The sequence below is a fragment of the Salminus brasiliensis genome, chromosome 16 (assembly GCF_030463535.1).
Source record: "Salminus brasiliensis chromosome 16, fSalBra1.hap2, whole genome shotgun sequence".
Taxonomy (NCBI): Eukaryota; Metazoa; Chordata; class Actinopteri; order Characiformes; family Bryconidae; genus Salminus; species Salminus brasiliensis.
The window spans coordinates 23461963-23484879 of record NC_132893.1 but is presented as its reverse complement, the minus strand read 5'-3'; the positions used below and the strand labels follow the sequence as shown (position 1 = coordinate 23484879).

The 22917-nt window shown below is 41.5% G+C and overlaps 3 protein-coding genes and 3 non-coding genes across 7 annotated transcripts; 5 read left to right on the top strand and 1 right to left on the bottom strand.

The window, feature by feature from the left end:
• Window positions 1–1120: 1120 nt before the first annotated feature.
• On the bottom strand, window positions 1121–5795 carry LOC140536668 (heat shock cognate 71 kDa protein-like). Its single transcript, XM_072658608.1, has 9 exons — window positions 5691–5795; window positions 3777–3986; window positions 3464–3669; window positions 3219–3371; window positions 2572–3127; window positions 2262–2464; window positions 1956–2154; window positions 1636–1868; window positions 1121–1536 (listed from the first exon to the last, which is right to left on the bottom strand). The coding sequence occupies exons 2-9, from the start codon at window positions 3979–3981 to the stop codon at window positions 1339–1341; spliced, it is 1953 nt and encodes a 650-aa protein (XP_072514709.1). The 5' UTR covers window positions 3982–3986; window positions 5691–5795; the 3' UTR covers window positions 1121–1338.
• Window positions 5796–11657: 5862 nt separating this feature from the next.
• LOC140536338 (cytotoxic and regulatory T-cell molecule) lies at window positions 11658–17654 on the top strand. 2 transcript variants are annotated; one of them, XM_072658055.1, is made up of 11 exons: window positions 11658–11709; window positions 13065–13214; window positions 14085–14237; window positions 14387–14506; window positions 15260–15421; window positions 15855–15944; window positions 16243–16320; window positions 16452–16553; window positions 16772–16933; window positions 17102–17194; window positions 17296–17654. In XM_072658055.1, exons 1-11 carry the CDS (start codon window positions 11658–11660, stop codon window positions 17451–17453), a joined length of 1320 nt encoding a protein of 439 aa, XP_072514156.1. In that variant the 3' UTR covers window positions 17454–17654. The 2 variants fall into 2 exon arrangements, with proteins under 2 accessions (XP_072514156.1, XP_072514157.1); XM_072658056.1 differs by lacking the exon at window positions 11658–11709 and having other exon boundaries at window positions 13069–13227.
• A 548-nt stretch (window positions 17655–18202) lies between these two features.
• hspa8 (heat shock protein 8) lies at window positions 18203–22593 on the top strand. The gene is made up of 9 exons (XM_072658054.1): window positions 18203–18281; window positions 19163–19372; window positions 19599–19804; window positions 19953–20105; window positions 20346–20901; window positions 21103–21305; window positions 21503–21701; window positions 21790–22022; window positions 22113–22593. Exons 2-9 carry the CDS (start codon window positions 19168–19170, stop codon window positions 22305–22307), a joined length of 1950 nt encoding a protein of 649 aa, XP_072514155.1. The 5' UTR covers window positions 18203–18281; window positions 19163–19167; the 3' UTR covers window positions 22308–22593.
• Window positions 20176–20270, top strand: LOC140537346 (small nucleolar RNA SNORD14). The gene has a single exon (XR_011977672.1). It is a non-coding gene; the product is annotated as a small nucleolar RNA SNORD14 (small nucleolar RNA).
• Window positions 20942–21036, top strand: LOC140537339 (small nucleolar RNA SNORD14). Its single transcript, XR_011977667.1, has one exon. It is a non-coding gene; the product is annotated as a small nucleolar RNA SNORD14 (small nucleolar RNA).
• LOC140537347 (small nucleolar RNA SNORD14) lies at window positions 21342–21436 on the top strand. The gene has a single exon (XR_011977673.1). It is a non-coding gene; the product is annotated as a small nucleolar RNA SNORD14 (small nucleolar RNA).
• Window positions 22594–22917: the final 324 nt, after the last annotated feature.

The following is a 22917-nucleotide window of genomic DNA, read 5'->3' as shown; positions in this document are numbered from 1 at the left end:
TGCGCGACACCGCACAGTCACTACCGGGGCGAGGCTGACGCTGCCAAAATAAAAGTCCTGGACTGCCGCAGACCTCGTAAACAATAATTAAATGAGCTTGACTGAAACTGTCGACTGATACCCATGGCTCGCAGTTGGGAAGATATGCAATGCACGTAGACATGTAACTAACGATTCCCCCCCAAAGCATCAGTGTAGGAAAATAATATTTAGATAATTAAAACGTCCCTCGATTTAATGAACAATTCCCCTCGAAATGCGCCCCCCCCCCCCCCCCCCCCTCGGATTAATAAATATTTTCTTTCAATTTAACTAAAGCGTTCCCTGTAAACTTGGGGAAGCCACCTGTTAAAAATATTAATTTAGAGAATTTTTGATACTGAGAACCTGTAGTCGTATTGAGGAGAAACACTTGATAGTGTATTGCAGACGCTGGAGGGCGCCCTCGAGCCCCCGAGCGTTCCCAAATAAATGGGTCAATGTGGGTCTTACATGCAAGATTATCATTTGTAAATGATTCATCATTTTTATACAGACAACTGTGTTTGATTTCTAAACACCTTAATGACTCCAGTTAAAGGACTTAGTAACACTGTCTGATGTGCATATCGATATTGGTTAGTAGAGAAGAGCCCAATCAGCACCCAGTAGCCAGAATCTCTCTGCCCTACACCTGTTTAAAGTGAAAAAAACGAAATGTGTTGCTAGATTTTCATTGTTTTATAAGTAACCTCATTCGTATACTGTACAAAATTAAATAAGAGCTTTTGCTCGAAAATCCAGGGAAAAACCACCGCATCCAAAAGTCATTCTGTGGTATAAGAAATAGCAATATGTTTGGAGGAATAGGAAGAGGCCATGTCTTTGCTATAACATCCATTTAAGCTATTATTTTATTATATGCCATTCTTTTTTTCTTAGTTGTCTTTATTCTGTGTAAGCTATATAAATATCTAATTATGTCCACTCTTTAAGGCAATGTGCATATACATCTATTTGTCTGTATTCATACATGTTTAAGCTGCTATTATAGAATCCAGACATTTAATGTTTTAATACTAATGATGCATAGAAACATGTATTTAGGTTAATCATGCAAACACTGGAGACCAAAGGAAAGCAGAGTTAACAGTTGTGGTTTATTATTGTGTTATTGTAGTTGTTAGTCACTCAGAGTGTAGGGTCTTCATACACATACTTTATGTTGCTTTTTTTTTAAGTGCATGTCCTATATTCAACAAAATATCTGTTAAATAGTCATTGTCACTGCATACAGATCAGACCTACTGGTATCAACACATTTATTCAATATACTATTTTTATTAGGTCTGTATTTCTTTAGTCAACTTCTTCAATGGTTGGTCCAGAAGATCCACCACCAGAGGGCGCACCGCCAGCTCCAGGAAATCCACCGGGCATACCACCAGGCATCCCGCCTGGCATGCCCCCAGCACTCTGATACAGTTTAGTGATGATGGGATTGCAGACCTTCTCTAGCTCCTGCTGCTGATGCTCATATTCTTCTTTTTCTGCAGTCTGTGGAAGAAAACGAAACATATTTAAGGGGAAATCAATTCTACAAGCTGCCACTAAAAGGTGGAGGTGCCACTAAAGGCACCAGTTGTATATGGTTACCTGATTCTTGTCAAGCCAGCTAATGATCTCATTGCATTTGTCCAGGATCTTCTGCTTGTCCTCATCGCTAATTTTGCCCTGTAGTTTCTCATCCTCCACAGTGGACTTCATGTTGAAGGCATAGGACTCCAGGCCATTCTTGGCAGACACCTTGTCACGCTGCACATCATCTTCGGCCTTGTACTTCTCGGCCTCCTGCACCATGCGCTCGATATCCTCTTTGCTGAGACGGCCTGTTAAAAAATGTTTGATAAGCAAACAGAACTAATGTGCTGAGGCTCTCAATATTGTGCGGACTAACTGAGGTTTCAACAGTGTACCCTTGTCGTTGGTGATTGTGATCTTGTTCTCTTTGCCAGTGCTCTTGTCAACGGCAGAGACATTTAGAATGCCGTTGGCATCAATGTCAAAGGTGACCTCAATCTGGGGAACACCACGCGGGGCAGGGGGGATTCCGGTCAGCTCAAACTTGCCCAGAAGGTTGTTGTCCTTGGTCATGGCACGCTCACCCTCATAGACCTAAGTGAAATATGTTTAAATGAAGACATTTTGTTTTTTTGTTGTATTTGAATCTGGGGAATTTAACAAATTCCCCAGCATTGACCCAAAGTCAGTCTGTTCCTCACCTGAATCAACACACCAGGCTGGTTGTCAGAGTAGGTGGTGAAAGTTTGGGTTTGTTTGGTTGGAATGGTGGTGTTACGCTTGATCAGAGCAGTCATGACTCCACCAGCGGTCTCAATACCAAGAGACAGAGGGGTGACATCCAGCAGCAGCAGATCCTGAACGTTTTCGGACTTGTCACCCGAGAGGATAGCAGCCTGAACAGCTGAAATGAAGAAAATGTGTCTGTTTGACTAGACAGCGGAAATGCTTCGGCATGGTCCACTACTCAAGCTAAAAATGGCAAAGAAATATGTAAATTCTGTAACTAACCTGCTCCGTAAGCCACAGCCTCATCAGGGTTGATGCTCTTGTTCAGTTCTTTGCCATTGAAGAAGTCCTGCAGGAGCTTCTGGATCTTAGGGATACGAGTAGAACCACCAACCAAGACAATGTCATGGATCTGAGCCTTGTCCAATTTTGCATCGCGCAGAGACTTCTCGACTGGGTCCAAGGTACCACGGAAGAGATCAGCGTTGAGCTCCTCAAAGCGAGCCCTGGTGATTGAGGTATAGAAGTCAACACCCTCATACAGGGAGTCGATCTCGATGCTGGCCTGTGTGCTGGAGGACAGGGTGCGCTTGGCCCGCTCGCAGGCAGTACGCAGACGACGAACGGCTCTCTTGTTGTCACTGATGTCCTTCTTGTACTTGCGCTTGAACTCGGCAATGAAGTGGTTCACCATGCGGTTGTCAAAGTCTTCCCCACCCAAGTGAGTGTCACCAGCAGTGGATTTGACTTCAAAGATACCATCTTCAATGGTCAGGATGGACACATCGAAGGTGCCTCCACCAAGATCAAAGATGAGGACGTTCCTCTCGGAACCAACCTAAATCATTTTAATACAATCAATACAACATTTATTAACTGTTTGTTGAGTGTAAGGGGCAGTAAGTGGGTTTATATGCTACAGTATTTACCTTCTTGTCCAAGCCATATGCAATTGCAGCAGCTGTAGGCTCATTAATGATTCGCAGCACATTTAAACCAGAGATTGTTCCGGCATCTTTGGTGGCTTGACGCTGAGAGTCGTTAAAGTAAGCTGGCACTGTGATCACAGCATTATTTATAGACTGAAAGAGAAAAAATACATTTGAAATCCAGCAATTTCAGAACAAATACATTAGAGAAACAAATTATCTGAATTATCAGAATTTTAAATTACCTTTCCAAGGTAGGCCTCAGCAATCTCCTTCATTTTCACCAAAACCATGGAAGAGATCTCCTCTGGGTAGAAGTTTTTGGTCTCTCCTTTATATTCTACCTCCACTTTAGGTCGTCCCCCATCACTGATCACCTTGAAAGGCCAGTGTTTCATGTCTGACTGAACCACGGTGTCCTCAAACCTTCTACCAATCAGACGCTTGGCATCTGGAAGGAGACCAAAACAGTGGTCACTCAATATGTGGTTGCTGCTATTTTACTTAATACTTTATCACTTCATCTGGAAACAATCAAGCAATAAGGAGAAATTCTACCAAAGATTGTGTTGGTTGGGTTCATGGCTACTTGGTTCTTGGCTGCATCACCAATCAGTCTTTCGGTGTCTGTGAAGGCCACATAGCTTGGTGTGGTCCTGTTTCCTTGGTCGTTGGCAATAATTTCAACTTTGCCATGCTGGAAGATTCCCACACAGGAGTATGTGGTTCCCAGATCAATACCGACAGCTGTTCCCTTTGACATGGTTCCTGGAGAAAGAAAGTTGAGTTGTATGCTTTAAGGGTGGACTAGACATGACTCCACTGTGTACTTTGGAGCACTGAAATACTGAGTCATACCATATAAGCATGTTATGCCAGGTATGTTGCAAGCCAAAGTTCATATGAAAAGAATGAAAGGTTTGCTATGAAGGTCAGAGTTAAACCACAAGCTGATATAATATGTGTGAAGTCGTCACGACTGGCCAAAAATATAACTGGAGCAAATTAACTAGAGTTAACTGGGAGAGACACGCTCATATTGAACACAACGTTTCTGGGTTGGGTCTCTGGAAATGCTCTTAGCACAAATTCCAAAGTCGAGTGGTTGAGCGAGCACCTCACTAAATGCTCTCTTTACCAGTTGAGAAGAGTTCAAGACACAAATGCTTTCGGGAAACTAGACCCTGTAAAATCATCAGGTCACTTTACTCTGGCCTAAACATTCTCATTATGGTCCATATTCACAAAGGCTCTTAAAGTATCTGGGATCTGATCTCTGTCTTGTCTAGTGTTACCTTACTGACAGACCTTACTGACAGGAACAGATCCTAGATCAGCATTTGTACAATTGTGTGTGTCTCAAAGAAAACACGCATCAACACAGACCACATTATTTTTTCTTGCAAAAAATAATTGTTATAATTTTGGAGATACATGTTTTTCTCAACAACAACAATATGCATTTTTTGAGTGGCTGGAAAATGTCAGTAGGTATATAGTGTTTCACTAAGGGCATGAGCCATCGTCATTCAATGCCCCTGTATGGTAGGGTTCTCTGATGACTCTGCATTCAGGGAGGAGGAGGGCAGGCTTGTCTGTGAAATATTAATTAGTGTTGGGCCTTCCTGAACATTCTTCAGCAGAATAAAAAAAAAAAACATGAGCCCAAATGTAAATAGCACTGGAGATTACATATGTTTATCGCAATTAACCCATGAAAGCAGTCACCGCGTAGCGACAGGCTCACAGAATAAACCCTTTAACCCGATTGGAAATAAAGCGAGAGGTGACGTTGGCGCATGTGCGTAAGGCGATTTGATGAGGCTCATCTGCAGCCATCTGGAGCGGAACATGACCCCTCCCCCACCCGCACATCTGAAGGACAAAAGCCGGGCTGCGGCAGCCGCTGTGCTGGGTCCAGACCGGCCTCTTCCCCGCTGGGTTAGCAGTTGACTGGAGCATCGCGTATCGCTCCGCCGACGACTCTCTCACACACAAACTATCCTCTATAATCCATCCTCACCTTCCTGCTTCTTCATCCTATCCATCCCTAATTGATCTTTCAGGATTTCCCTGCGTGCAAATCCAGCCAAACGGAGGCTTCGTCTCAAATGAATCGTTAACCCCTACGTAGTGCACTAGCTATGTAGGTCACGAGACAACCACTTCTGCACCCAAGAAGAGCACGATGTGTCATAACAAGCATATCTGGGATTCAGTCGTCTACAAAACCCCCTATTTAACATTTACTGCACTTTTATGGTGGAGAAGCCGTACTTTTACGACCTACGTAGTGCACTACATAGGGCACAGGGAGCGATTTGAGACCCAGCCTTAACCCTAGGTTATTAAAATCAGTAGCTATAATCTGCAAAAGCTTCGTTTGTTTTAACCAAACTGCAAAAACGCTCCGCACAAACACAGCGAGCTAGCTATAAATATAAGAATGGCTACAGAAGAGAGCTATATTACCTGATGCTTCTCAGCAGGATGCTTCTCTCCGTTTGCACCGTCTCTCTGAAGTGTACCGCTCGCACTGCGGGGAGCACGCGCTTAACCGGCACTCCGTGAGCAGCCACGAGCCAATCAGATTCCAGGAAAGCGCCTCGTGCACCTGCAAGACACAAACCTATCGATCCTTCTGGTACTTTCCAGGCCTTCATGGAAAACTGCACTGGAAACTCAGCCGTATTGACATTTTTTTGTTATCAGACTACAGACGTAAAGCACTGCCGTTGATGAAAATAATAATATTAAAATATAACAGTGCCTACATTTACACATATTTCGTCCTCTAATCCGGATTGCATGAATTCCTCAGAAGGACGTGGGGAGATTAAATACTAAAATAGCCTGAAGAATGTTCCAACCTTTTCTTCGGTTGATGTGATTAGACTGTTTCACAGCTTAATCTATTCACCTGGACCCAACAGAGCTAGAATTAGAGACAAGACCGAGGGGACAGGCGCACTATGTGAAACAGAGGTCTATAGAGTCTTTGCTTGGTCTCCAGAGCTGCTGTACTTCACATGATCCACCAGATGGCAGCAACCCCGCTGCACGATAGGCCTTTGATGAAGCAGTGTAAGTAAGGCTGTTGGCATGTCAAGCTGATCCTCAGAACTGGATTCCAGTGTTCACTGGAATTATGCTGCTCCATCCAAAACATTTGGGGATGAGGTTGGGTGGTGATCATCCAGCATCCTGACCTCACCAAGGCTGACCTCACCACTGAATGCAATCAGATCCTCACAGCCTTCCCTGGATAGTAGTGACAGTTACTCCAACAAAAGCAGGAAAAACTTTTTTTAATTTTAATACCCTTGATTTTGGAAGAAACAATGAATGAGTAGGTGTCCCAATACTTTTTCTCCATATAGTGTATACAGTGTTAAAGGTGTATATAAGCTAATAGTGTATACAAGCTAAAAATGTAGAACGATATCTGGAGACCCCCTTGTCTACTCATTTCTGACATTTTGCAAGCATTGCTTCAATTACTACGAATTCAAGAAGTCAATTTTTGCCTCTATAAACTCTAGACTCGATAGCAAGTGTAGCCAGCATTGTACAAAATACAAAAATCCTGTAATTCTACTACTCTGTATGACATTATTCGGTTTTATTACATTGCACATATGCAAACGTCCTCAGTTCAGATTGGCTTGGCCTGTGTGCCTCAGCATGAAATGACATTTACATACAAACTCTTTCAGTTCAGATTTGATGAAATTGAGACAGAAATTAGAGCATAGGGGGCTTTAAAAGTACATCACTTGTTCAAATGTAAAACAAACAAAACTGCATTAATCAACAAGTCTCAGTTTTAATATTTCACAGTAATTCTGGTTCACCACAACACCCAACACCACAAGTCAGACACAACACAGTAATTAAAGGCCGGACACACACATGCACACATAGCAGCCCAGATAGATAGATAGATAGATAGATAGATCACTTTATTTATCCCACAGGGAAAGTCAGTTTTTACAGCAGCAAAATCAAACAAGAGAGCAGCATGAAAAAGGCATAAAAGCATAAAAAGTGATTGTAGTGCAGTAATAATTACATTAATATAATGTAATATACAGAATTAATTATGTGTAATGTAACAGTGCAGTAACTACATTAATATAATGTAGTGATGTAAGGCATCCTGGGGTATCATTACAGTATAGAGTTTTAAAGTGGCAGTGCAGATGACAGAGCTGTGTGGCAGTACATACTGATGAACAGAATAGTGTCCGATTGAGAAACAGCGGGACTGTTCTATTAGTACACTCAGTGCACAATAATGTCCCGGCACAGTGACGAGGCGTTGTACAGCGAGATCGCTGTTGGGAGAAACGATCTCCTGTACCGTTCCTTACTGCTGCGGAGCTGAAGGAGCCTGTTACTGAAAGTGCTCCGCTGCTTGACCAGTAGATCATGGAGGGGGTGGGAAGTGTTCTCCAGAATGGCAGTGAGTTTGCTCAGAGTCCTTCTTTCCACAACCACCTCAAAGCCTTCCAGAGAGCAGCCCAGGACTGATCCAGCTTTCCTGATCAGTTTGTTGAGCTTTCTGGCATCTCCACTCCTGATGCTGCCTCCCCAGCAGATTGCAGCAAAAAAGACAGCACTAGCAACAACAGACTGGTAGAAGGTCTCCAGCATATTGCTGCACACATTAAAGGACCTGAGCTTCCTCAGAAAGTAGAGTCTGCTCATCCCCTTCCTGTACACAGCCTCTGTGTTGGCCTTCCAGTCCAGTTTGCTGTCCAGGAGGACACCCAGGTATTTATAGGTGTCTACCCGCTCCACATCCTGACCCGTGATGGTAATGGGACCAGTCGTGGTCCTCTTCCTCCTGAAGTCCACCACCATTTCCTTGGTCTTGGCCACATTGAGAATCAGGTGATTCCTCTCACTCCACACGACAAAGCTGTTAACCAGGTCCCTGTATTCTCCATCCTCATCATCCCTGATGCATCCGACTACCACAGAGTCATCAGAGAATTTCTGAAGGTGGCAGAGTTCTGACCTGTACTGGAAGTCAGTGGTGTACAGGGTAAAGAGGAAGGGAGAGAGAACAGTTCCCTGTGGTGCTCCAGTGCTGCTGACTAAGCACTCAGACCGGTTGGATCCTAGCTGCACATACTGGGGTCTGTCAGACAGGTAGTCCATGACCCAGGCAACAGTGGACCTGTCCACCTGCATTCTGTCCATCTTTCCCCCCAGCATCAGAGGTTGGATGGTGTTGAATGCACTTGAGAAATCAAAGAAAGTGATTCTCACTGAGGAGTTGTTGTGGTCCAGATGGGCGTGCACCTTCTGCAGTAGATAGATGATAGCATCATCCACTCCGACCTGTTGCTGGTAAGCGAACTGGAGGGGGTCCAGGAAAGGGCTGACCTGAGGACTGAGGTGTGTCAACATAATCCTTTCCAGGACCTTCATGACGTGTGATGTGAGGGCCACAGGTCTATAGTCGTTCAAGGAGGAGGTGGTAGACTTCTTTGGAACAGGAACCAGGCATGATGTCTTCCACAGCACTGGCACCTTCTCCTGTTTGAGGCTCAGGTTGAAGAGGTGCTGTAGGATCCCACATAACTGGGTAGCACAGACCTTCAGTACCCTTGTGCTGATCCCATCAGGTCCTGAAGCTTTTCCCAGTTTCAGCTTCTCCAACTGTCTCTTCACCTGGCCAGTTGTCACTTCACACACAGATCTGCACGGGCCTAGTCATGAAAAGCACTTCATAAAGGCTCTCTGTAGAATTGGGGGTACATTTCACGTCTCCCAGGTAAACTGTCTTTAAACAGTCGTTACTTAATCTGTTTTGAAAATTAACATGAAATTATCACAATTAAAAATGTCTGATGTATTTTTTAGGCACAATGGATACACAAAATATTAACTAAATGACTTCCACCACACCCGTTATTGTATGTATATGGTATGTCTGTCCCAATGTTCATGTCAACTATGTTACGTCTCTTTAAGAAATATTGCATAACATTTCAAACAGTTCTAATACAAAACATGTGACACACACTCAGTGATGTCACTTCCTCTGGAGGGATATGTGGAAGGCAGTGGGATATGTCAAACTTCTCTCATCTCTTGTTTGTACAAAATGTTGAGGATGTATTAACAGTATGTTAATTATTTGTCCGATTTATTATTGTGTTATTGTGATACAGAGTGAATCCCTCTAATTTTTTAATAAACAATAATATTTAGAAAATCCTGAAGATTCTGTTTTTAAGTGCCTTGTAGAATCTAGTTTGAGGTTCGAACATGGAGGGAACCTTATAAACCATTAATTTGGATTAATTAGGTTAACCTAAAGCAAAAACTACTGTATTGCTGTTTAGCTTGTCAGACCATGAAGAAGTCCCACAGGGTTCTACTTAAGGGCCTATGAAATGGATGTAAATTATGACACTAATGAACTGTAGGCATACATCCAAAGTTAAAGTTTTTAAGAGTTTAAGTCACAAAATGTCAAAACTGTCACTATCAAATCTGTTATTGGTTTAAATGGTTAAGTGATAATGAAGTTGACTGATGAATCCAGTCTTTTTGTACTTGAACTGTACCTGCAATTCTAGAGTGGGTCATATATATTCATGTAAATGTATTTAATTGACCCTAATTAGCAAACTGTGCACTTTAATTCACTTCTTTAAATTAGGATTTTTATTAATACAGTTATTAGGGGAAAAGAATCCAGTTTTCTCCCATCCACCCATCTTCTTATCTTCTTCCTGATCAGGGTCGCAGTGGGCCTAGAACTGCAGTGGGACCGGAAACCGGAATCATTGGGCAAAAGGGACGAAATCCTTTGTAGGTTACCACTCACACCCATTTACTCACAAACCCATACATAAAGAGCAATTTAGCACAGTTCACCTACAATGTGTGTTTCTGGGAAGAAGCTGGAAAACCCAGAAGAGAACCCATACAGACACAGGGAAACATGCTAGATTCCTCCCAGACAAAGAGGACACTTCAGAGTAAGGAGTAATGACACATTTGTGAAGAAAGCAGTAAAGATAGAAGAAGGGTATTTTACTGTGAAATAATTGAGTGAAAGTCAAAGTTTCAAAAATTTAAAATACTTAAATAAATTAGAATTAGAAAATTGTCTTGGAAGTACATAAAGGGACTTAAGGTGCTCAAGTCCTATTTGGGAGACACAAATTCTAAAAAGCACATAACAGTAATTAAGTACACATACTTCACTACTGTGCACCTCTGGATATCAACCAGTGTTCAGAAAAGGGTCAGTTAAATTATGCAGAATACACAACCCATTGACTAAAATAGGCTGTATGATAGCACTACTCTGATGTTGACACTGCTTAACAATTAACAATAGCTTAATTACTGAAAAGCTACTTTTTAGTATATGGAAAATAGCCTCACTGCCATGCTACTGTGGAATTTAGTGAAACCTATAGTGTCACTACTTGTAGCGACTGTTCATAATCAGCCTGTATAATCCTAGATTATATGATATATACATATTTTAATATTATCACTGGATATTCCTTGTGTGCGGACACTCCTTCAAATGAATGAATTCAGCTACTTAAAGTTGCACTCACTGCTGACACAGTGCAAAAGCACACTAACATCTTGACTATTCCCTGTAGAGAAATACTGCCAATAGAATGGAGGAGATAAACATGAAACCAGTGACAACATGCTGCCTAATGCCAGGCATGGGCTGGAGGGGTATAAAACCCCCCCAGCATAGAGCTGTGGAGCAGTGGACCTGTGTTCTCTGGAATAATGGAACGATGGTGCTCCATTCAAAACTTTTGGGATGAGTTGGGTAGTTGAGAATGAGGTGGGGTGGTGATCATCCAACATCCTGACCTCACTATTTTGGAAGAGACATGGAATGAGCAGGTGTCCCAATACTTTTCTCTATATAGTGTACCATGGCTGTCACATCAAAACCTCATGGTTTTTCATTTGATTTGAAGGTTTAATTGTCAGAGACCAATAGTAAGAGTGAAAAAGTAGTGAAAACTACTAAACAAATTGTGAGAACTACATCTTTTATTTACAAAATTTATTTACACTATAAACATAACCATTCACAGTTGTTGTTTGTTTGACCAGTTTGCCTTAACCATTAACATCAACCAATCGCAAACACTAAGGTGAGACAACACTTTTACACTGCAACACAGACAAGCTATTAATAAACAGTCCTGAATTCTCACACCGGTCATGGATTGTGTCATTCTGCGTCATCTAAGCGGCAAATGGTCAGTAGGTTAAAAAAAACAAAAAAAGAGAGAACTAGCTACTGTCCAAAATGCCCCTGAAAATACAGTGCTGAGTGGGAAAGACCATGACATTCTAGTGATGTCATGGAAGTGGTTGTGTCTATAAAGAGTAGCGATGAGGAAGTCGTTTTCAGACATCAAACACTGCAGTATGGAGAAGAAACTAAGCAAATGTGTTCATGCCCTGTTGTTGATTATTGGAGGTAAGCCAAACTTGATAATACGTTTATAGTACAAAATACATAGTTCTGTTATAATCTGATACAATTGCTTAAGGGCAAATGTGTTGCTATGTTGATACATGTTTTTATAGTGTGTTGATATGTTCTAGTTAAGTCCTTCTAGTCTTTGTAATCATCTTGACAGGCAGATTTGGATGGGCCAGTGCAATAAGAAATATAACACCATTAGGTTCTGAGTTGCATAACTAGTAGTGTTGGCTCCTTAAAGTGATATAGTTGTCATTAAGCTACATACCAGGTTTTACAGCATTGCTTTGTAGTGAGGGTCGAGTAGTGTCTGAACTGAACCTGAAAACTGATGTTCATGGTTAAGTTCAAGTTCTTTCTGTAAGTTCTTTAAGTTAAGTATGTGTGCACTCTTTACTGTAAGTAGTGAACTAAGTATGAAGATAACCAAAATGAAGACATCAGTATTGTAGTCTGCTACAAATGAGGGAAAGAAGTTAGTTGTTTCTTTCACAGTTTCAGTCACGTTATCCCGTCCAATCTTTTACTACAGTGTAACAATAAACGGAAACCACAAAAATAAAGGTGCATGCTTAGAGATGCTCAGGCAAAGATCAAAAAGATTTGTGAGCTGATATCCTTCAAGCTGAAAAAATCTTCATATATGTATACATATTGTTCTTCACACGCAGACCCACAGCTTCAGTTCAGTGCAAAACTTTTAGCAGAGGCGTCTTCTCACCCACTTTTCTGTTTTGAGCTTATGACTAAAGAAATCACACCTACAGTAGGCTGGATTGTACCAAAGCTTTAGTGTGTTTCTGCATGTTCTCATGGTCACACTAAAGACACCTACACTAGATCAGAGGGTGTAAAGGCCTAAATATGTTTTGGCATGTTTTTCCACCATTACAATGACACCTACAGTAGGTCAGAGGGCACTGAGGCTACTACACTATAGTAAACATGCAGTGATGATGTTTCTGTAGGTTCTCATGATTGCATAAATAGAGAATCTCAACGCCACCGTTTCCTGTTGAGGGGTGTAGCTTTGTGTGTCATAGCAGCTCTATGAGTAGCTCTACCTGCAGCATCTAACCACAGACAAATATACCGACCACTCTCAGCTCACTCTCACACTTGCGTGTATAGTCGCCTTTTCCTTCCTGTCTGCAGCCCCCCAGCTCAAAGAGCATCATTATGAGTCAGTGGAGACCACGACTTCACTTGCCCACCTCATGTTCCATTACCAGTTTTAACTTAATCTTTCTAACCCACTCTTTGGCTATAATTGAAAATTCCGATTATACTGTGCTGCTCATTTTGGAAATTAGTTCTCATACATAGAAATATTGTTTATGTTGATACAGGTGTAACCCAATGTTTGGCAGTGAAGCATATCACAGTAAAAAAAGGGGAAACGCTGACCCTGACCTGCCCCATCAAAAACATAAATGGCAGTGACCACGTTGAATGGAGAAACCCAGATGGTTTTCTCATGTTCTTCAACAACCACAGAGGTAAGACCTCACAGTGTGTTTTATAACTTACATTACTTACTTTATAACAGACATTAGTGGTGAAAAATGATGGTATTATCCATTTTTCTAATCTCAGGCTGCTGCATGTGTAGCATATTGTTACTGTCACGTCAACCTTTATTTCTCCATTTTGTTTGATTTTCTTTTCTTCTTTTTTGACAATGTGACTGTTTTCTACAATGTGTACAAATTTCATGATGATCAGACCAATAGAAAAATTACATAAAATATTTTACATTGACTTCCATTGAAAAACCTTTTTTCCTTCTCCTGTTAAAAGTTACATTTTATTGTTTACCTTGGACAGTATTTCAATCAGAACACACTTATAACAGATGCCAGTAGGCCAGGGGTGTCCAATCTTAACCACAAAGGGCCGGTGTGGCTGCAGGTGGTCATTCCAGCCTAGCAGAAGCACATGTGATCAGTTGTTCGAAGGCAGGTTAATTGATTAAACAGGTGGAATCAGATGTGCTGCTCTGGTTTAGAATGAAAACCTGCAGCATCACCAGCCCTTTGTGATTAAGATTGGATGTCCTTGCAGATGTTTCTCCTGCCCAGTGACTTCTAATATAAATTATTGCTGGTCGTGAGTCAACAGCTTTTCTCTCTAAGTAAATGTCTTGTCCAGAGAAACCAACCATATGCAGCAGACTGATGCTAGAGTATTCCTCTCTGCCTGTTTGTGAAATCTACGCAATTTAAACTGATAAGCATAAGGATTGTAAATTGAACACCATTTTAGCTTACTAGACTAAAATCTAACCTGTTGTGGAATGCTAGTTTACCAAAATAAAAAAACATCAAATTAATATTGAACTATGTATTTTCTCTCCTGTTAATCTGCAGCCTTAAAAGACATGAGGAACGAGCTTGTCACCCTAAGCCAGTCTCAGTACTCAGTAAGCATTTCTGACATCACATTCAAAGATGGAGGAGTCTACAAATGTCTACATTACAGCAATGACGTTGTGACAAAAAGATATAAAGTCATAGTTCTGAGTAAGTACAGACCTTTTTCGTCACTGTAGTATTCCTTTAAATTGTGCTGTTGTCCAGCAACGGCCTCCAGAATTGAAGTTTAACCCCCCAGGTTTTTAATATGGTGCTCACAATCCTAATTGTTCTGATTTTGTTTTACAAAACCTCAGGTGGTCCAATTCTGGAGAAGACAGAACATGAGGATAAAACAATTATTAAATGCTCAGCTTCAGAAAATGGTCAAGCACCCAGACTCTCATGGCTTCTGGATAATGGCCTTGAGATTGAAGGTAAGCCAATTTTCACTTACTCAACTTTTCCTTGATGACAGTGGACAAAGTGAACTAAGATTGGTGGTAGCTGAATACAATATTAGTTGAGTGACTAACAGATCAGTGAATGGATAAACGCGTGGGTGAATGGTTGGTGGTATGAGTTTGTGGTGTGTTTGGGCGGTATAGGGAGATTTTGTTAAGTGGACACTTTTTAAAAAAAGGTTTCAAAAATGACGGTGTGAGCGTGAGAAACCTTCACATTATGTAAAGGTATGTCCCATAAAACCATCATTTTTCCCTAGAACCATGGGTCCAAGCCAAGAACAAAATAAGAACCTTTAATTTTAACAGTTTATTTTTAGTGTCAGCTTGCTTGCCTTCTTGGCTGTGTCCACTCAAGCAAAAAAACCCTAGACCATCAACATGAAAGAAGTGAAATTTACCCTGACAAACCGCCCCCACAAAACCACCTCTAAACCAGGCAAGCAATAGGGGAAGAGATATAAGGTCAGACAAGGAGAACTAACAATGAAGCAACACTCCACTATTAGTGCCAATCAAAGCTGAAGTAATTGACAAAACAATAGTATAACATATTAAATAATATATATAACAATTAAATAAACAGTACTTTCATACAATTACAGTCTATACTTGGAAAACATTATTGTTTAGAGTAAAAAAGAGTCTTTCTAACTTGTCTGCTGTCATCACATATAACTTTAGATATCCTTCTTTGTTCTAATGATGTGTATTCCTCACCCATAGCTCATCCAAACTATGTGCTGGAAAATGCGTCCAATAAATACACTGCTGTTAGTCTTCTGCATGTGAAGACTCATAAGAAAAGAACTACAGTGAAATGCCTGGCCCAGTATTCGGCTGTACGTGGCGCACCCCTCATAGACTTTATCCACATAGGAAATCAAGGTAAGACTCTCTCTCTCTCTCTCTCTCTCTCTATATATATATATATATATATATATATATATATATATATATATACATTCTTTGAAAACAACAGAGGGGAGTCCACTAGTAATGGCAACAGATAAATGGGCATTTTCTGAAAAGCAGGAAATGAAATTTGCTCAGGGGATTTTGTTGGTTTTGATGTGTAGAGAAAGCACAGTTCACATAGTGGACTCTCTGGTAGTTTCCTCTTTATCTTTCACCATAAATCACGAGGACACGACTTCTTCAAAACAGAAACGTGTTTCTTTCTGATAATGCTGAATAAAGTTTAAAGAAGAAACACAGAAATGAAGTGTTCTTCAGATTGTATTTGTGACAAATGGAATATCCCACTGTTTAAATCCTATATGGCAATATCATGACCAATGTATTGTATCTGTTTTGGCAGGTGAAGAACCGTCTCCCACATCAGAATCCATCAGTACTACAACACAGAAAGTGATTACTCCCACACTAGTCCCGTGGTTTAGCAGTACAGGTAATCACATGCCTTTCAGATTAATCTTAAGTCATCGTGTCTCGAAAATCTTGTTAATTCAATTCCTGAAAAAGCACATGTAGAGACATTATTTATAATGTATATCTACCAAGTAGCCTAGGCTGAACTGCTATCTAACCAAACAGAAACTGTTTAGTTTGAGTGTTGCTCCACCTGGTGGTGGATCCCCAGATTGCATGGATGTGTAACTCTTTAGTCTAAGCATTTATAGGCCCATAGTGATGAACTTTGCAAGAAATTCAACATTTTGTTAACAAATAAATTCTATTTATTTCAGAATACACCAGTGACCAGTCAGAAACCACAGAAGAACCAAAGACTAATGTCAGCACCACTTCATCCAATAGCACAAAAGGTAAGAGCCACATAGACTATTAACACAGAACCCGGCATTGTTTTTCTCATTGTCGTGTTTTACATTTCTGGACATTATGTAAAACATACTCTGTCTGTCAGCTTTAATAACCTTGAGAATTTTCATTGCAGTAAATGAAACCACTGAGTCAATATCTGAAACGACAGAAGGCTCTCCGGTGAATACCAGCGCAGTTTCCACAACAGAAACAGACTCTTTCAACAACACTTCAGGTTAGCAAGATACTGATCTGAACATGTAGTTACTGAAAAATTCAATTTTAACTTTTATTTAAGTAATTACTATTCGTTATTAAACTGTGTGTAGTTTACATATGGCTACTGGGGTTGATAATGTAAGTGTTACAAGCCCTTGAAAAAATTTAATGTGCTCTTAATGTTCATGTTTCAGAAGGTCATACCCGTATGTGTGTGTGTGTGTGTTTTTTTAGGAGTTGGCAGTGAAGACGAAGGCATAAGTGAACGTAAGCAAAAAGAAAAGGGGAATTCTGTTCTGCTGGTGCTTCTGGTCACATGCCTCATCTTCTGTCTAGTCGTGGTGATCGCTTTCTTCCTGGTCCGCCTCAGGAAGGCACATTTGGCCTGGAAACAAGGTAGGCCTAACAGTTTTAACCATTTTTCTAACAGTTCTTGCACTGCAGCAACATATGAGAATCCCACGGCTTCATGACATAACACATTTATTACACTTTTCCTTTAATTATAAATGAAAGTTTGCTGATGAACCTGCCCTAAGTGTCTTTGTTTTTTTCTGTCCACAGAGAATGAAGAGTTTGATCAGTCAGTTGAGAGCAGCAAGTCCAAATCCAGCAACGAAGAAAAGCAGAAACAGAACCAACCACAAAGAGTACAAGGTATGGTCTTCATGTCACTAACATCTGTCACATCAGAAATCAGAAATGACTGTCCAAACAGTTCTGAATAAACTCTGCCTCCCTCTCCCCTCTCTCTTCAGGCTTTTGGAACACTAGTTTTACAAAATACAAAGTGGAGGAAGCAGCAGCAGAGAGAGACACGAACACTACACAGGTTACTGTTGAAGTCCCTGATGAAAGACCACATCACCCCAATCCAACTGTATTAAAATCTTGCATTAGAGAGACTGAACTTTAACACATCTGGGTGTTTTATCCCAAACTCTTGACCAAACCAAAAAATGTTTGGTTGTCCTATGGGTGCTTGAATGTTCATAAATGAAACTTTGTGTTTTTGTTTGCACATTTTTATATGTTTGTGTATTTTTTCTATGAAAGAGAGTATATATGTTTTATAGTAAATGTCTATTTTTTTAATGGTTGCCAATAAATGTTTGCATTGGTATCAATCTTGAGTCTTCTGTGGTCTGCTTTTATTCAGAATGAACTCTGTGGGTTATTAAGAATTACTTACTTGGTAAAAATAGTCATGTAAGAGACACATACATAAAATACAACCCAGATATTTACTATTAGAAAGGCAATAACATTAACCTATTTAGAAACAGTTCGTTGTTACTGAGTCTTTAGCCATCACCTTGCTCTCTTTGTACGCCATTACATACCAACGACCTCGTGTTAAACCGATGGGGGAGTTTCTAGACGTTTCTATCGCACCGCTTCTACTGCTGATCTCAGACCAGTTTCACTTTGCCCTGCAGTGCGTTTAGTACAGTGTGCGTAATTGGAGGAACTGATACAGGATCAGCCGTTTCGGAGTGCAAAAGGGTGCGGTCAGAAACTGTAAGCCAATCAGCACTTTTCTTCTTCCGTCAGTGGGCGGGGATAAACGAACTGTTTGAATCGTATTGGCGGTGACGTCATGAAGCTGCGCTGTGGTTGGTTAGAATGCCGGCAATATATACGCGGTCTAACGCGTAAGAGAGTTCTCTCCGCAGCAGCGAGGTACGGCAGGCACCGCCTCACGACAACTCCCGTTTTCATCTGCTTCTGTTCAAGTATCTTGGTGAGTATGTAGCTAAAAAGGTCGATTTTTCTAATCTATTATAAACATTTATAACACATTGCGCTCCTGCCGGTAGTTTCGTTTTATTTTAAAGAACCTGTGGTGATAAACCCCTCGTGTTCTCGGCGGCTAGCGCTGGCTAACGGCCGCTCGTATTCGGTATTTTAAGGGAAATTACGGGGCCCTAGATCGATTCGTTTTGTGGAAAATACAAAGTTAAATAGTAGGTTGGTTAATTGTTAGGATAAATAACTGTAGTGTTGGCTAATTTTTTATAAAATGCTAGCTAGTTAGCTACCTAGCTAATGGCTAGCTTGGTGTCGAGGTCTCAATGCTGTGAAACAAAGGTGAACAAGGACGGTTAGCGCTTCTTGTTGGTTAATTAGGTGCAGCAACTCTTGTGGCTCGTATTGGAGATATACATAGCTCATGTAGAAAATATAAAATGTATTTCTAATTACATACTCGCATTAATTAATGTTTAGCAATTCAAATGGATCTGAAATCTTAAAAGGCGCTGGTTTAAGTGTCTTGTTTCTACTCATTTCTAATGTGGTGCTTTCTATATATACTGCTAGCTATATGCTTTGAATAAGGGCAAAATCTTGGCTTCCTTTGACCGGCTTCTTAAGGGCTTACTGTGTGCCTGTTGGCTAACTAACTAGCTAGCTAGCTGTAATGGTGGCCAGCTCTGAAGCAACTGCCATGGAATCTTCTGGAAGCCTTACCCACGTGCTCATGACTCACTTCCGGCACGTTGTGGTTCGGCCATTAGCCTGTTGGTATAATGGTTTTGTGACTCGAAGTGATTAGGTAAATGTGTATGTTATAACTGCAGAGCTGTTTTAACCTTTTTCAAACTTTTTTTTTTTTTTAAACAGGTATCATGTCTAAAGGACCAGCTGTCGGTATTGATCTGGGGACCACCTACTCCTGTGTAGGAGTCTTCCAGCATGGCAAAGTTGAGATTATTGCCAACGACCAAGGAAACAGAACCACACCAAGCTATGTGGCCTTTACAGACACCGAAAGACTGATTGGTGATGCAGCCAAGAACCAGGTTGCCATGAACCCAACCAACACAATCTTTGGTTAGTTTGTCAAGGCTTTGTTTTGTGTAGTTTTTATTTTAATATAAAGTTCTTTGTTTCGCTGTGATGAAGTTTATTCCTGCCATTCGTAGTTTCCACCAGAGGTTGAAAGACCAGAGATGGCCCAAGTACCTTCCTTGGATGTCTGAGCGTACAAAGAATGAGCAACCTAAATGATGTGTACCTAAACCGTTTTACTCAAAATACAATTTTGTTGCGTTTACAGATGCCAAAAGACTGATTGGCCGAAGGTTTGATGACGGAGTTGTACAGTCTGATATGAAGCACTGGCCTTTCACAGTAATCAATGACAACACCCGCCCCAAAGTCCAGGTTGACTACAAAGGAGAGACCAAGTCCTTCTACCCTGAAGAAATTTCATCTATGGTTTTAGTTAAAATGAAGGAAATTGCTGAAGCCTATCTTGGAAAGGTAGGGCAGCCTTTTAGTGAAGTTGACTTGCAGGGTGGATATTTTAATATACATAATATTGGTATTTCTGCTGTTAGATAAATCAGTTGCTGCAGTTTAATTGTTGCTTGCTTATGATTCCTTACAACAATTACTTGTTCTCTTGTAGACTGTCACAAATGCTGTGATCACGGTGCCTGCCTACTTCAATGATTCTCAGCGTCAGGCTACTAAGGATGCAGGGACCATCTCTGGCCTGAATGTTCTGCGTATCATCAATGAGCCAACAGCTGCTGCCATTGCCTATGGTCTGGACAAAAAGGTTGGTCATGGGATTTATGTACGGATCTGATATTGCTGTTTTTGTTTTTATAGAGCAACAGCTAAATCTCTCGCTGTGATGAAGTTTATTCCTGCCATTCGTAGTTTCCACCAGAGGTTGAAAAACCTAAGATGGCACAAACTCCTTCCTTGGATGTCTGAGCGAAAACGTGTTGTGTTCTGTTTAACATTTTGCATAGGTTTGCCTGGTTCATGACTTTTTCTCTCTCTCTCGTCATAGGTTGGTGCCGAGAGGAATGTCCTCATCTTTGATCTTGGTGGAGGCACCTTCGATGTGTCCATCCTGACCATTGAAGATGGTATCTTTGAAGTCAAATCCACTGCTGGTGACACTCACTTGGGTGGGGAAGACTTTGACAACCGCATGGTGAACCACTTCATTACTGAGTTCAAGCGCAAGCACAAGAAGGACATCAGTGACAACAAGAGAGCTGTTCGTCGTCTGCGTACTGCCTGCGAGCGGGCCAAGCGCACCCTGTCCTCCAGCACACAGGCCAGCATCGAGATCGACTCCCTGTATGAGGGTGTTGACTTCTATACCTCAATCACCAGGGCTCGCTTTGAGGAGCTCAACGCTGATCTCTTCCGTGGTACCTTGGACCCAGTTGAGAAGTCTCTCCGTGATGCCAAGATGGACAAGGCTCAGATCCATGACATTGTCTTGGTTGGTGGTTCTACTCGTATCCCTAAGATCCAGAAGCTCCTGCAGGACTTCTTCAATGGCAAAGAACTGAACAAGAGCATCAACCCTGATGAGGCTGTGGCTTACGGAGCAGGTATGTTATAGTAGACAGTCCTATTTTGTAAATTGTGGTGTCGCTGTGATGAAGTTTATTCCTGCCATTCGTAGTTTCCACCAGAGGTTGAAAGACCAGAGATGGCCCAAGTACCTTCCTTGGATGTCTGAGCGACAGATATGATTAAACAGTTTTTGCCCAACTACAGGTGGGGTTCTAAATTGTGTGTTTAAATTTCAGCTGTCCAGGCTGCCATCCTGTCTGGGGACAAGTCTGAAAACGTTCAGGATCTGCTGCTGCTGGATGTCACCCCTCTGTCTCTTGGTATTGAGACAGCTGGTGGAGTCATGACTGTTCTAATCAAACGCAACACAACAATTCCAACTAAGCAGACCCAGACCTTCACCACCTACTCTGACAACCAGCCTGGTGTGTTGATTCAGGTGAGAATGTCCTCAGTTTTGTATACTGTCTGACTTTCGCTGTGATGAAGTTTATTCCTGCCATTCGTAGTTTCCACCAGAGGTTGAAAGACCTAAGATGGCCCAAGTACCTTCCTTGGATGTCTGAGCGACTGAGCCTGACTCTAAACTGAAGCTTTTTTTTGCATACAGGCATCTAATGACTTGCTCTATTTCAGGTCTATGAAGGTGAGCGTGCCATGACCAAGGACAACAACCTTCTGGGCAAGTTCGAGCTGACCGGAATCCCCCCTGCCCCTCGTGGAGTTCCCCAGATTGAGGTCACCTTTGACATTGATGCCAATGGCATCATGAATGTGTCTGCTGTTGACAAGAGCACTGGCAAGGAGAACAAGATCACAATCACCAACGACAAGGGTAGGCAAAAGGCTGCAATATTACTTAATTTGTCTTGTATCAAGCTGAAATTGTGTAGAAACTTACCTGCTTTTTCCTCAATTCACAGGCCGTCTCAGCAAGGAGGATATTGAGCGCATGGTGCAGGAGGCCGAGAAGTACAAGGCTGAAGATGATGTGCAGCGTGACAAGGTTTCTGCCAAGAATGGCCTGGAGTCCTATGCCTTCAACATGAAGTCCACTGTGGAGGATGAGAAGCTGAAGGGCAAAATCAGTGATGAGGACAAGCAGAAGATCATGGACAAATGCAATGAAGTCATCAGCTGGCTTGACAAGAATCAGGTAACACTCGGATGCCAATTTGTTTGTGTAGACTAGTCTGTTGCAGTAAATGTGTATATTTGGTGTAATGTAACCTCCTTTGTTCCCCAGACTGCTGAGAAAGATGAGTTTGAGCACCAGCAGAAAGAGTTGGAGAAGGTCTGCAACCCAATCATCACCAAACTGTACCAGAGTGCTGGAGGCATGCCTGGTGGAATGCCTGATGGGATGCCCGGTGGCTTCCCAGGAGCTGGTGCTGCACCTGGTGGTGGATCTTCTGGACCAACCATCGAGGAGGTTGATTAAGCCATTCCAAACCTGCTCTACCTCCACAGCAATGTTTACTGTTCTTACCCTCTGTAGCAGGATTCCTGTTAAACTCTTGTTTGTGGTGCTGGGGTTTTGGCTGGGATTCTGCTGCAGAGTGACTGCAGAAAAAAAGGGGATTAAAGGATCACTTCCACAACAGGGAACAGATTTTTTTGTACTTGAATGTTCCATAGTTTATTTATCAACTGTTTCATAAGCCTTTTTGAAACTGCCTTGTTTCTTGCCTTGAGGTAAATGTTAATAAAGTGGTGACTTATTCCCATCCTTGTCTGTCTTGTCTCTGCTTACATGAAACCATTTTATTGATCTTGCAGAGGTCTTTAGCATTCACAGCAACATTATTAGTTTATTTATTCCCTTATAAAAGAACTTTGTTCTTAACTCTGAATGTGTCCCAGTGAGTGTATCAGTATATAGCGTGAGCATATCAGTAGTAGTGGCAGTCTTCAAGATATGTCATGGCAATATGACAAGTTGACTATAACTAGTAAATTATTGTGGGGGACTTTCTCCTTGTATGGAGCCCCACATCATGGCTCAATTATAATGACATTGCAAACATTATTCTAACAATATCGTTTGTAAG

Coding starts and splice junctions, on each gene's coding strand:
- LOC140536668 (XM_072658608.1), bottom strand. CDS start 3,981: ATGTCAAAGGGAACAGCTGTCGGTATTGATCTGGGAACCACATACTCC. Junction 3,128..3,218: donor CATATGGCTTGGACAAGAAG/GTAAATACTGTA, acceptor AAAATGATTTAG/GTTGGTTCCGAGAGGAACGT. Junction 2,155..2,261: donor AGCCTGGTGTGTTGATTCAG/GTGAGGAACAGA, acceptor TATTTCACTTAG/GTCTATGAGGGTGAGCGTGC.
- hspa8 (XM_072658054.1), top strand. CDS start 19,168: ATGTCTAAAGGACCAGCTGTCGGTATTGATCTGGGGACCACCTACTCC. Junction 19,805..19,952: donor CTGAAGCCTATCTTGGAAAG/GTAGGGCAGCCT, acceptor GTTCTCTTGTAG/ACTGTCACAAATGCTGTGAT. Junction 21,702..21,789: donor CACAATCACCAACGACAAGG/GTAGGCAAAAGG, acceptor CTCAATTCACAG/GCCGTCTCAGCAAGGAGGAT.
- LOC140536338 (XM_072658055.1), top strand. CDS start 11,658: ATGGAGAAGAAACTAAGCAAATGTGTTCATGCCCTGTTGTTGATTATT. Junction 13,215..14,084: donor GTTCTTCAACAACCACAGAG/GTAAGACCTCAC, acceptor GTTAATCTGCAG/CCTTAAAAGACATGAGGAAC. Junction 14,238..14,386: donor ATATAAAGTCATAGTTCTGA/GTAAGTACAGAC, acceptor ACAAAACCTCAG/GTGGTCCAATTCTGGAGAAG.